A 13,225-nucleotide genomic window follows, 5' to 3' on the forward strand; every position below is an offset into this window, starting at 1 on the left:
GGGTTCTTTTGCTTAAGCCACTGACCTGGTAAGGGCAAAGACCCTAACTTAAGTTAGCTAATAAACTGTCCTATTGCATTTGCATTGTCGTGGGTTGGCATATTCTTCTCTTCCGAGATTCTCCTTTACAGCCTGGGTACAACACCTGCAGCCACCTCTTCCCTGTAAATTTCCTTCCTCGCATTCCTGCCCCCAGAGCTGTCTCCCTATGCAAATACTGCTCTTCTGTTCTCCCATGATCTATTGATCACTCTAAGGAGTATATCTACCTGATGTAAATGTTCACCCCATATGCCTGTCTAGGGGCCATATTCTCAGAGGTCTCACCAGGCACTATCAGACCAGCAAACCTGGTCTTGTTTTATGATTTTGAGTTTGATTCCTCATTGTTCTCCCACTTCATCCATGATCTCCTGTACTGATCCCTTTCCAAGCAGTTAACAGGGGTTTTCCTTATCTTTGTGTGTGTGTGTGTGTGATTTGGGTGAAAGTTTAAGAGCAAATTCACTTTCCATACAGCAGCTCACATACACTTTGTCTCCCGACATTGACTACAATTTACCACAATGCAACAGCTCCCCTCCCACTTCCTCCCCATAGATACCTCTTCCCTGTGTCCTTCCCTCTATGCACTCTTGCCCCCTGAGCTATCTCCCTGTACATACACAGCCACAGCCCTTCTATTCTCCCATGATTGTTCTCTCCAAGGAGTGTATCTACCTAATGTAAATGTTCAGCTCATGTGCCTGTCTTTTGTTTGGTTGGAAGCCACAGTAGTGAGTTCAGTTCCAGACCTGTAGGGTAGCTAGGGGCTATAGTTTCAGCAGTTCCATCAAGCTCTATCAGACCAGCAAACCTGGTCATTTTTATTTTTAAATGATTTTGAGTTTTGTTCCACATTGTTCTCCCTCTCTATCCAGGAACTACATAGATCCTCCTCTAAGTGGTTGACAGTGGTAGCTAGGCACCATCTAGTTCTTCGGGTCTCATAGTCATATAGGCTGTGGATTGCATGGTGTACCAGTTGCTAGGAATAATTGTTTCCATGAATCTTTGGTTTTCTTCATTTTTCTTTGCTCTGGATGAGGAGAGACCCATCGTTGCATCTAGATGGCTGCTTGGAAGCTTTTAAGATTCCAGTCACTACTCGCCAAAATAGGAGGTGGAACAATGCTTTGTGTAGTATGTTATGCCAATTGAGCTTGATGTCCCCTGAAACTAAGGTACCAAGCCTATGGGTCCAACTACACACTCCCTCTGGGCTGGCTGTGACCAAGAAGTGACTACAACCTTGTTCCTTGTCAGCTGTACTATATACCTGGGAATTCTTACAGAACATACCAATACACTTGTAGAAACATTGTCTGCCCACCCTATACATGGTCTTATGCATACTTCCCCCCTGCATAGACATACCTAATAGTTCAGCCTGTCCATCCATCTATCCACCCCTATATCCATGTTTCCCTTCACTGACAACACAGTGCTATATGTGCAAAAGGTTTCATCTTTGTTGTCTGTACCTCCCATGTACCTCTCTATGTCATTCTTTTCCTCAATGCCACCATGTTGATCACTCACATTTGGTACATCGGCTTTCTCTTCATCCAAATCAATACTTGTGTCTACCTATCTAACAGTGTTCCCTCCCTCTTCCCTCCCACCCCTGGTAACAAACAAAGAAAATTTCCTTCCATAGATAAACCTTTCCTTGACTTTTTACAGTAACAGACTAATACAATATTTGTTCTACTGTGATTGACTTATTTCACTTGGGATAATATCCTCCAAGTTCATCCATGTTATGTGGTGTTTTGCAGAATCTACGTCATTCTTTAGGGTTGCATAGTATTCCATTGTGTGTATGTACCATACTTTATTTATCCATTGTTCAGCTGACGGACCTAGGTTGTTTCCACCTTTTGGCTATTGTAAATAGTGCTGTGATGAACATGGATGTGCATATATCTGTTCTTGCCCTGGCTTTCACTTCTTTAGGATATATACCTAGTAATGGGATGGCTGGGCCAAATAGTATTTCTCATTCCAACTTTTTAAGAAATCACCATACTGCTTTCCACAGTGGTTGTATCATTTTACAGTCCCACCAGCCGTGTATCAGAGTCCCAATCTCTCTGCATCTTTGCCAGCATTTGTTATTTTGTCTTGTTCAACTTTGCTGCTAGTGCTGGGGCAAGATAGTATCTCATTGTTGCTTTGATTTGCATCTCTCTAATGGAGCTCTGGTAGCATAGTGGCTAAAGCACTTGACTGCTAACCAGAAGGCTGGCGGTTCAAACCCACCAGCCACTCCTCGGAAGGAAGGTTGGGAAATCCTACTTCCGTAGTGATACTGCCTCGGAAACCCAAGGAGGGGTCGCTATGAGTCGGGGCCGACTCGACGGCAAATAACAACAACAACAAATGGCTAATGATTGTGAGCATTTCTTCATATGTTTATTGGCTGCCTAAATGTCCTCTTTGGTGAAGTGTCTATTCATGTCTTCTGCCCATTTTTAATTAGATTATTTATCTTTTTGTTGTTGAGGTGTTAGTTGGAGTTTTCTATCAATTCTAGAGATAAGTCCCTTGTCAGATATGTCATTGCCGAATATTTTTCCCCAATCTGTAGGTTCTCTTTTGACTCTTTTGGAGAAGTCTTTGGTAGCACATAAAAATTAAAATTTTAAAAGACAGGGTGTATTTAAACCACCAACCTTTTGTCTAGTAGTCAATTGCTTAACTATTTGTACCTCCCAAGGACTTCCTTCAGACATCAGTGGCCCAGTGCCTAAGGCATTTGCCTGCTAATCAGAAGGTTGGCTGTTCAAACCACCAGCCCTGAGTGGAGGAAAAGTGAGGCAATCTACTACCATAAGGATTTACAGCCTTGGAAACCCAATGGGGGTCGTTATGAGTCGGAATCAACTTGATGGCAGTGAGTTTTACTCTCTTTCTAAAATAAGGACTTTCATTTAATTTAATGTAAGTGTAACTTGAATATGGGAATTCAGAATTCTGGAAGATTCCCTAAATGTTCCAGTACTGACTAAGTTTTCTTAAAGGTCTAAGGATTTCTGGAGGAAGAAAAGCAACCCTAATTTCTTCCAGAAAGTAAGTATTTACTTCATTTTATCCATTTGTGAAGATGGACACTAAAGATACATACTAAAGATGATAAAACCAAAAAAAAAAAAAAAAAAAAATTCAGTGCCATTGAGTTGATTCCAACTCCTAGCAACCCCCACTGGGTTTCCACGGCTATAAAACTTTACAGAAGCAGGCTGCCTCATCTTTCTTCTGCAGAGCAGCTGGTGGGTTCTAAGCACCAACCTTCTGGTTGCCTTAACCACTGTACCACCAGAGCTCCTTAAAGATGATAAAAGGTAGACACAATTACTGTTAATTCTTTTGGAGGGTGTGGATAAAGATATAAGGAGCCTTGATGGCACAAGCAGTTAGGAGTTTGGCTGCTAACCAAAATGCTGGCAGTTTAAACCCACCCAGCAGCTCTGTAAGATAAAGACCAGGTGATCTGCTTCTGTAAAGGTTACAGCCCAGGAAACCCTATGGAGCAGTTCTCCTGTGTGTCACTGTGCATCAGAATCAACGTGATAGCATGCAACAACAGCTACAACAGACATGAAGAATCAAGTAAGTAGGAAGTGTCCAAAGATATTAAATGGGAAGAACATGACCCCATGCCCCTGAGTGGTGCAAACAGCTGAATGTCAAAAGGTTGGCAGTCTGAACCCACTCAGAGGTGCCTTGGAAGCCAGGCCTGGCAATCTGCTGCTAATAAATCAGCCACTGACAACCCTATGTACCAGTTCTATTCTGCACACATGAGGTTGCCACAGGTCTGAAGACACTTGATAACAACAATACTAACCAAAAAACCAAACTCACTGCCATCCAGTCAATTCCAACTCATGGTGACCCCCACTGGGTTTCCGAGGCAGTAGACTTTATGGGAGTAGACTGCCCCATCTTCCTTCCTCAGAGTGACTGATGGGCTTGAACCTCCAACCTTCTGGTTAGCAGTCAGATGCCTTAGGCACTACATCACCAGAGGTTCTTGATAACAATTGTTGTTGTTGTTGTTGGGTGTCATCGAGTCAGCTCCAACTCATAATGACCCTATGTATGACAGAATAAAACACTGCCCGGTTCTTCGCCAACCTCACAATCCTTGCCATACCTGACCCCATCACTGCAGCCACTGTATCAACATCTCATTGAGGGCCTTCCCCTTTTTCACTGACCCTCCACTTTGCCAAGCATGATATCCTTCTCCCAGGAATGGTCCCTTCTGACAACATGACCTAAGTAGGTGAGACAAAGTCTGGCCATTCTTGCTTCCAAGGAGCATTCTTCCAGGACAGATTTGTTAGTTCTTCTGGCAGTCCATGGTACCTTCTGTACTCTTCGCCAGCTCCACAACTCAAAAGCATCAACTCTTCTTCAATCTTCCTTTCATTGTCCAGCTTTCACATGCATATGAAGCGAATGTAAACACCATGGCTTGGGTTTGGCACACTTTAGTCTTCAAAGAGACATCTTTGCTCTTCAGCACTTTAAAGAGGTCTTTTGAAGCAGATTTTCCCAGTCCAGTATTGTCCTCTGATTTCTTGATTGCTGCTTCCAACAACAGGGAAAACAAAAGCTCATCTGATGCCCTTTTGCCGTCACTTCTCCAAAACCAAACTAAACTCACTGCCATCGAGTCGATTCCGACTCATAGTGACCCCCTTTGGGTGTCTGAGGTGGTAAATCTTTACGGAAGTAGATTGCCCAGTCTCCCTTCTATGGAGTGGCTGGTGGGTTTGAACCACCAACCTTCAGTCAAATGCCTTAGGTACTACGCCACCAGAGCTCCTAGGTGAGTGGAAGTCACCCATGGGATTCGATTCATGTACTGCAGTTCATCTCTGGATTCCTTCACATTCCTAAATGAGTCTCAGTCTTTCACTGTCCCTGTGAAGTCATTCAACATTCCTAGGGGCTTTCTAAAGCATTTTCTCCTTTCATGAAATTTGTAAAGTTTAAAAAGGGAATTAATTTCTTCAACATAGGATAAAACATGGTGAAATTCTTTGTTTACAATATAATTTATAACCCCCCCATTTGTTCTGATTAAACTGATTAAAATTCCATCTTAAAATTCTGATTAAAATTCCATGCACTTTCTGTTACATAAAGTAAAAGCACCAATATGGCAGGTGCTCCTCCCAAGACATTTGCAGAGCTGCCGTGCCAATCTGTAAAGAAGTCTGATTCCCTTCTGGAGCCTGAACAGATGTGAGTGGATACCTCTGGATATGCCTCTGGGCTGATCTTGCATTAGGAAGGCTCTCCGGTTACTGGAAACCCGAGAAGCTCCTGGTAACTCACATTCAAGAGTGGCACTGTGGTTTATTAGTTACAACGATGTCCCAGTAAATGTATGAGAATAGTTGTACTATTCTGTCCAACATGTCACCTTCCTTTGAGAGGAGAGTGAAAGGAGGATTGTTCCTTCTAACAATAATTATGGCTTCTCTACAGCATGAAAGAAGAAAACCAAAAAAACCAAACCCATTGCCATCAAGTTGACGCTGACTCATAGCGACCCCCTTTGGGTTCCAAGGCTGTAAATCTTTATGGAAGTATATGGCCTCATCTTCCTCCTGTGAAGTAGCTGGTGGGTTTGAACTCTCACCTTCTGGTTAGCAGCCAAATGCCTTACCCACCATGAAAGAAGAAGTGAATGGGAATCACTCGATTTCATTTTATCAGAGATGAAAACAAACTTCATCTTTTATCCCCCTAGTCTATCCTTCCTACATTTTTATCAAAATTCAAAACTCACTGCCATTGAGTCAGATCTGACTCATAGCAACCCCTCCTTGGGTTTCTGAGGCAGTATCACTACAGAAGTAGATTGCCCAATCTTCCTTCCGAGGAGTGGCTGGTGGGTTTGAACCACCAGCTTTCTGGTTAGCAGTCAAATGCCTTAGGCACTACACTACCAGAGCTCCTCCATCAAAATTAGCCTTCTCTTGTATTTTTTCTCCTATGCTTCCAAGCCCTCAAGGAGCTTTGGTGGTGCAGTGGTTAAAGTATTTGGCTGCTAATCAAAAGGTCAGTGGTTTAAACCCACCAGCCCTTCCTCCATGGGAGAAAAATGAGGAAGTCTGCTTCCATAAAGATTTACAGCCTTAGAAACTTTAGGGGGCAGTTCTACCCTGTCCTATAGGGTTGCTATGAGTTGGAATTGACTGGATGGCAGTGGGTTAGTGAGTTTCCAAGCCTTCTATTTTCTTCAGCTCTGTTCTTCTTCAAGCTTAATTTTTTTTAGAAGACTTTGAACCTATATTCTTAAGAGATGCTATTACAAGGAAAAAGAAGAAACAGATTCAATTTATCTTATCTTGTTTTCTAACATGAAATTCTTCAGCTGTAAGCCCTCAAGAGTGACAAGGTGCATCATCTTGAACCTGCAGTATACCCCAATGGTGGAGAGGTGGTAGACCAGCCTTCCCATTCACACTGATAGAGCAGGCCTGCTGCAAGTGGTTCCATCCTTACAGATCCATCACAGATGGAAGCTATGGTTGTAGGCATGCTGGGTGAGGGGTCACATGAGCTCTTGGTGGTCAGTGTCTTAGCACTGATGGTTACCCACACCACAGAGCCTGTAAACCCATGCCTGTGTGAATTCTGCTTTTACAAGATGGGTTTCACAAATGTATCAAGAGCCAAAAGGCTCCAAACCACAGAACAGCAGGATCCAACTCTTCCTCGAGTATTCAATTCCTCTCTGGGTTATGACTCGCCTGAGGTCAGTGGGTCAGATGAGGCAGAGACCAACCCTGAGGCTCCGACCTCACACAGGCCATGCTCCCATCTGTGAGTAACAGCTCCAGTACATGAACCAAACCATGAAGCAGGCATCTCGATGGAAAAACAAGAAAAAAGTACACACGAGAGGTGAGTGTGAGGCAAAAACAGTCACCATTCACTTCACCTGAGTCCTCTGCTGAGGCCTGAGACAGTTATTTACCAGATGGAGAAAACTAAGCAAGGGCCCAGGGGCTACCAGACCTAAGAAGATGGGGCAGTTATCTTTGTTGATCTGCTAGTCTAAGAGCCTAACAGAGACACACATACCAAACAGTTAAACTCTGTAGTTTCTCTAAAAAAAGAAACAAAAAAACCCACTGCCATCGAGTTGATTCAGATTCACAGTGACCTGCATTGAGTTTCTGAGGTGGTAAATCTTTATGGAAGCAGATTGTCCAGTCTTCCTTCTGGGGAGCAGTTGGTGGGTTTGAACTGCCAACCTTCTGGTTACCAGTCAAATACCTTAGGCACTATGTCATGGCAAAAGTGTCCTCATTTGTGTTTATTTTGTGTTTTCCTCTCATGCACTTAGGAATCTTTTTAGAACCCAAAACAAAAACAAAAACAAAAACACCCTAGGAGAGTAGTAGATTAAACAAACAAGACAAAAGTCATTTATTAAGGACTTAGCACGTGCCAGCCATCCTACTAAGTGCTTCTGTCTGGTTTCACTGTCAACAATACCACTGTGAGGTAGTCACCACTGTTATTCCCATTGTACAGACCGGCAAGCTGAGGTAAAGTGAGCTTAGCAACTTGCCCAAAGTTATTCAGCTAGTAAGTGGTAAAGCCAGTGTACGGCTCAGGCCGACTAGCCCCCTCAGCCATAACCATGCCATAACCCTTGTCCTTCACGTCTGACTCTTCTAGAAAGTAGTGAGTGATAAAACAGGCAAGCTGGACTCTTGTTTTTCAGGTAATATTTTATTAGATTAAAAACAAATCCTAAAATATTTTTACTAGTTCTAGATAGATAGTAGCTTTTAAGACTAATATCCCCCTAACCTGAGATGCTAGCTTTATGAAAGCAGTATCAGAAAACAAGAAGAGTTCTCCTAACTCCAATCTTGATATATTCTGGGCAACACTGGAAGAATAACGAGCATTCTCATCGATTCCCAGCCAGATCTTATAACTGTCTGACTCTGGTGGTTGGAATGCTCTGAAGTTGAAAACTACGTTCGTCTGCCATTATCATATTAAGCCTATTAGGTTTTCTTATCATATTTGCTTTTGTTTAAAAAATTGTTAATGGGCCTCCTTCCTGTCTGCCACACTATTTGATTCTTGAGTTTCTGGTTTCATTGCTTCTGTTTGTTTGAAAGTCAATGCTGTTCTCAGTTTTCTGTCTACTGATTTCTTGTGATACTTGGATTATCTTATTTTTCTCAAGAAAAAGAGAAAACATGGTGGTTATTAGGAAGTGCCTATGTACATTTCAAATGCTTAAATATGTTCACCATTTTTGAGGTTCTAGTTGGAAAAAACATTTGGAATTATCTAAGCCTTTGTTTTAACAATGCTTCAAAACTTTGGCATCACTTCTATGTGGGCATCTTACTTTATTTATAATAGTCTCCTATGTTTAATGGTTGTTCTGCCACAAAACTTATATACTAATGCTAGGAGAGATTACCCTTTTTCCCTCAGCAGCTCTTAGCAGATGCTTGACCTTAAGAAAAAGCAAGTCAAGAAATAATATGTATACCTGCTGCATGCGAGAATATGGCCAGTAAAACTGTCCTGAATTATTTATTGGAAATTAATTATTATAGTCAAAACTATTCTGGTGGTGTAGTGCCTAAGGCATCTGACTGCTAACCAGAAGGCTGGCAGTTCAAACCCACCAGCCACTCCACGAAGGGAAGATGGGGCAATGTACTTCCGTAAAGATTTACCGCCTTGGAAACTCAATGGGGATCGCTATGAGTCGGAATCGACTTGATGGCAGGGGGTTTGGTTTTTTGCCAAAAAGTCATGGAATTATATAATCAAAGTCAAGCAGACTCCAAAAAGTCACCCACTCCAACTTCCACGGCAGTGCAGCTGTTTCTACTACACACCCTGACAGGTGACCAGCCAGCCCATCCGTTCATCTCACCCCTTCACAGCATGAGTCTCTCTTGGATATCAGCTCCAGTTCTAGAAAGTTCTTCCTGCACTGCACTGAGCCCAAACTTTTTCGCCTGCCATTTCCAGTCATCTGTTCTGGTTCTACCCCCAGAAGAGACATGAACAGACAGACACCCCCCCCCAAACCCCCCCCCCCCACACACACACACACTGGTCACCTTCTGGATAAATTCTAGTTTATCAAATGTTGTTGTTAGGTATAGTAGAATCAATTTCTACTGATGGCAACCCCATGTGACAGAGTAGAACTTCCCCATAGGGTCTCTTCTTGGCTATAATCTTGACAGAAACAGATTGCCAAGTCTCTCTCCACAGAGTTGATGGCAGGGCTCGAACTGCCAACCTTTCAATTAGCAGCCAAGCACTTAACAGTTTGTGCCACACAGCTCCTCCTAAATGTGGACTCTGGACCTAAAGACAAATATTCTCTTCTCATATCTACATACATTTAAAACTTAATAATATTATTAATAAAATAATATAGATGTAGAAATTTAAGACAGCACTCAAAAGGGGGGAAAAAAACAAACAACTCACTGTCATCCAGTCAATTCTGACTCAAAGCCACCCCTATTGGGTTTCCAAGGCTGTAAATCTTTATGGAAGCAGACTACCTCATCTTTCTTCTGCAGAGTGGCTGGTGCGCTCAAACCATCAACCTTTAGGTTAGCAGCCAAATGCCTTAAGCATGTCACTGCCAGAGCTCCAGAAAAAGCAAAAGGTAAATAAAAGTTACCAAGAGATAGTAACGTTTTTTGTGCATCCTTCCAGATTTTTGATATGGCTTTCTCTTTTAATTTAGTATCAGTTTTACTACCTGTTTGCTTTTCAAATATGTTTTCTTTTGGATCACTTAAAATTTGGCTAACAGTTTCATTCTTGGAAGCTGCTGCTTCTTATCTTTCTTTCAGAGTTACCAGATCGTGGGCTCATACCTACTTTTCCCCAAAACCTTTTGAAATCTGCTTCTCTGTAACCTCCTGCCCCACCCTGCTAATCTTGCCCTTCGCCAACCCTTCCCCTTGGAAATGGCCTGCAATAGATACAAGTGGTAATTGCTCCCTTAGCCTTCTGAAAGGGAAACATGCCCACAGCAAATTGCAACTCAGAAGCTGTGCGTCTAGAAGCAGAAGACAGGTCTACAAGAGGTTCAGGTAAGTTGAGTCTCCAATTCCATCTTTTCTTTTTCCTTGCTTCTGTAAGTAATTTTATCATCCTTATCAGGATACACAGCTGCTGCCTCTGCCAGGCTGGATGGTATGCAGTGAACTCTCCATCACCTCACCTGTCTCTAACGCTGCTCAGCACGCTCTTCCTGCCCCAGGTCTGGTTTCCTTGCACACCTACATCTCAGTGCGCGTGCATCCAGCCAACCACTTGCTGCTGTCTACTATACATCCTATTGCTTCCATCCAGTTGTAAGGAGTCACAGAATCGGACAGTTTACAAACCCATGAAAACACCAAGCAGCAATGGATTCTCATCTTAGCTGCACATGGAACAAACTGTACCGTCTGCGTTAAGATGCATTGTCTCCAGGGGCCCGATGAACGCATACCGCATCCCCAATCCGTCTGACATGACAAGGTCCAGGTCACTGGGAGATACTACTCCATCCTAAAGGGGGGAAATGGGGTGGGGAAGAGATGAGTTACTGGAAAATCAAATCCATTTACTACCATTTTCAGTCTAACTTCTTTAGAGCATCACTTCAAAGTACTCTCCTCAAACAGTATTTTGATAAAATTTTGCAAGACAAAACTGTAACATATAGAGATTCTGAAAAGAGAATTATTTTGTGAAATGCTCAAATACAAATTCATCTTTTCCACTGTTGTTGTTAAGTGCCGTTGAGTCGTTTCCAACTCATAGTGACCCCTTCCACAGCAGAACAAAACACTGACAGATCCTGCGCCAGCTCCATGATCCCTGCTATACTTGAGCCCATCGTAGCAGCCACCATGTCAATCCATTGCTGTTAGGTGCCATCGAGTCAGCTGGGGCTCACAGCCACCCATGTACAACAGAACAAAGCACTGCCTGGTCCTGCACTAGCCTCCCAATCCTTGCTATGCTTGAGCCCATCATTGCAGCCACGGTATCAATCCACCTTGGGGAGGATCTTCCCCTTCTTCGCTGACCCTCTACTTTGCCAAGCATGATACCCTTCTCCAGGGAATGGTCCCTTCTGACAATATGACCAAAGTAGGTGAGACAAAGTCTGGCCAGTCTCACTTCCAAAGAGCATTCTGGAAGCACTTCTTCCAGGGCAGATTTGTTCATTCTTTTGGCAGTCCATGGTATTTTTAGTATTCTTCACCAAAACCATAATTCAAAGGCATTAACTCTTCTTCAGTCTTCCTTGTTCATTGTCCAGGTTTCACATGCATATTAAGCGATTGAAAATATCATGGCTTGGGTTAGGCGCACTTTAGTCTTCAAAGTGACATCTTTGCCTCTTAACACCTTAAAGGGGCCTTTGGCAGTGTATTTGCCCAGTGCAATATGACATCTGATTTCCTGACTGCTGCTCCCGTGGGTGTGGATGGTAGATCCAAGTAAAATGAAATCCCTGATAACTTCAATCTGTTCTCTGTTTATCATGATGTTGGTTATTGGTCCAGTTCCAAGGAGTTTTGTTTTCTTTATGTTGAGATGTAATCCATACTGAAGACTGAAGTCTATGATCTTCTCCAAACCCATAATAAATTCCTTTCTACCTTAAGGGACCCACCTCCACTGCCTTCCCTTCATCTCCACCCAAAATCCTACACAGCACCTGTACTTTGTGGAAGGGAGAGAGAATGGAGGGGAGGCCAAGCAGGATGCCTATATGTTTGCCTTAGGGTCTGGGGGAAGAAGATGAAACGTACTGAAACAAAACAAAACAAAACAAAAGCACCCAGGAAAACTGCTCTCCTGGCTTCTCCTACCTAAAAGGTCAGTTTTGTTTAGCCATTACTGAGTTTGTAAAGAATTCATGCTCTTTAATGAAATACAGTTCAAAACTGTGGGTGTGTTTGCAAAGATAGGGCCCAAGACTCTTGCAAGTATGAATTGCAAAGCAAGAGGCAAGTTAAGGGTCAAACTGGCTGGCCTCTCAAACTCCTTTCAGAACGAAACACACTTGTGCATGCACATGGTGTCAGCTCACTGTAAAGCTGTACCTCATCTGCGGATGTTTTCAACTTGGGCACTAACTGTCAGATGTCATATTTCACCCTCCAGCTTCACTAAATGACAGTGGATCCTCAGTTCCAATTCATGTTCCCTGAGGGGTTCCTTTAATAGGCAGAGCCTTGTGGGGACAGACAGCACCACCACCTGAGGGTATCTGATGGCCCTCTCACTGTGGCCTTCCTGGGAACACTCAGCTCTGCCCACTCCTGAGGGCACAGCTACCAGGCACCAGGCTTATCAACAGGCTCAGACAAGTGGGATAGCATTTCTTCACACTGGGCTGTAGGGCAAATCCTTTGCCTATCCTTGAAAGAGCTGCTCATTATCTTATTTAAGAGGTGTGCATGGGAGGAAACCTTCATCTACCTTTCCCTTCAAGACACAGCTTCACCCAGATCCACGGTCACAGGGAGGAGTGACTTTGCCCTCCAGCCCCTCCAGATTCTGGGAACTGGAAGGTATCACGCCCTCTACTGTTCCTCCTCTCCTGTAAACAAACCAACAAACCCAGTTGCAGTGGAGTCCACTGGGTCTCCAGATGACCCCCTGTGCATCAGAGCAGAACTGTGGCCCATAAGGTTTTCAATGGCTGATTTTTTTCTGAAGTAGATCACCAAGCCTTTTTACCCAGGTACCTCTGAGTAGACTCAAACTTCCATCCTTTTGGTTAGCAGCCAAGCATGTTAAGCAACGTTTGCACCACCCAGGGGCTCCTCCTCTCCTCTCCTCCTGTACCTGCTCTAACTTCTTTACTTCCTGGAATTCAGAAGCAGCCATCACTGGTCACCCAAGATGTTGAGAGAGAACAGAGATTGGACCCTACCACTGCTTTCCCTCCACATGTAGAGCTGCCGTTTATGTTTTTGCAAAAAGGTGTTTCCAATGAACAAGTCATTGGTCTTGCAAAATTCTACCATGCGAGTTCCAGGATTATTTCTGTCACCAAGGCCAAATTTTCCAACTACTGGTGATTCTTCTTTGTTTCCAACTTTTGCATTCCAGTCACCAGTGATAATTTACACATCCT

At 43.4% G+C, this 13,225-nt stretch overlaps 1 protein-coding gene across 1 annotated transcript in view; it reads right to left on the reverse strand.

The window, feature by feature from the left end:
* Positions 1-13,225, reverse strand: part of CRYL1 (crystallin lambda 1) — a 332,669-nt gene that overhangs the window by 18,682 nt on the left and 300,762 nt on the right. Inside the window, exon 6 of the mRNA XM_007942526.2 lies at positions 10,530-10,635. Within this exon, the coding sequence (XP_007940717.2) occupies positions 10,530-10,635 (106 nt within the window). The remainder of the gene's footprint in view (positions 1-10,529; positions 10,636-13,225) is intronic.

The sequence above is a fragment of the Orycteropus afer genome, unplaced genomic scaffold (assembly GCF_000298275.1).
Source record: "Orycteropus afer afer isolate SDZICR_OR568_19922 unplaced genomic scaffold, OryAfe1.0 scaffold00092, whole genome shotgun sequence".
NCBI lineage: Eukaryota > Metazoa > Chordata > Mammalia > Tubulidentata > Orycteropodidae > Orycteropus > Orycteropus afer.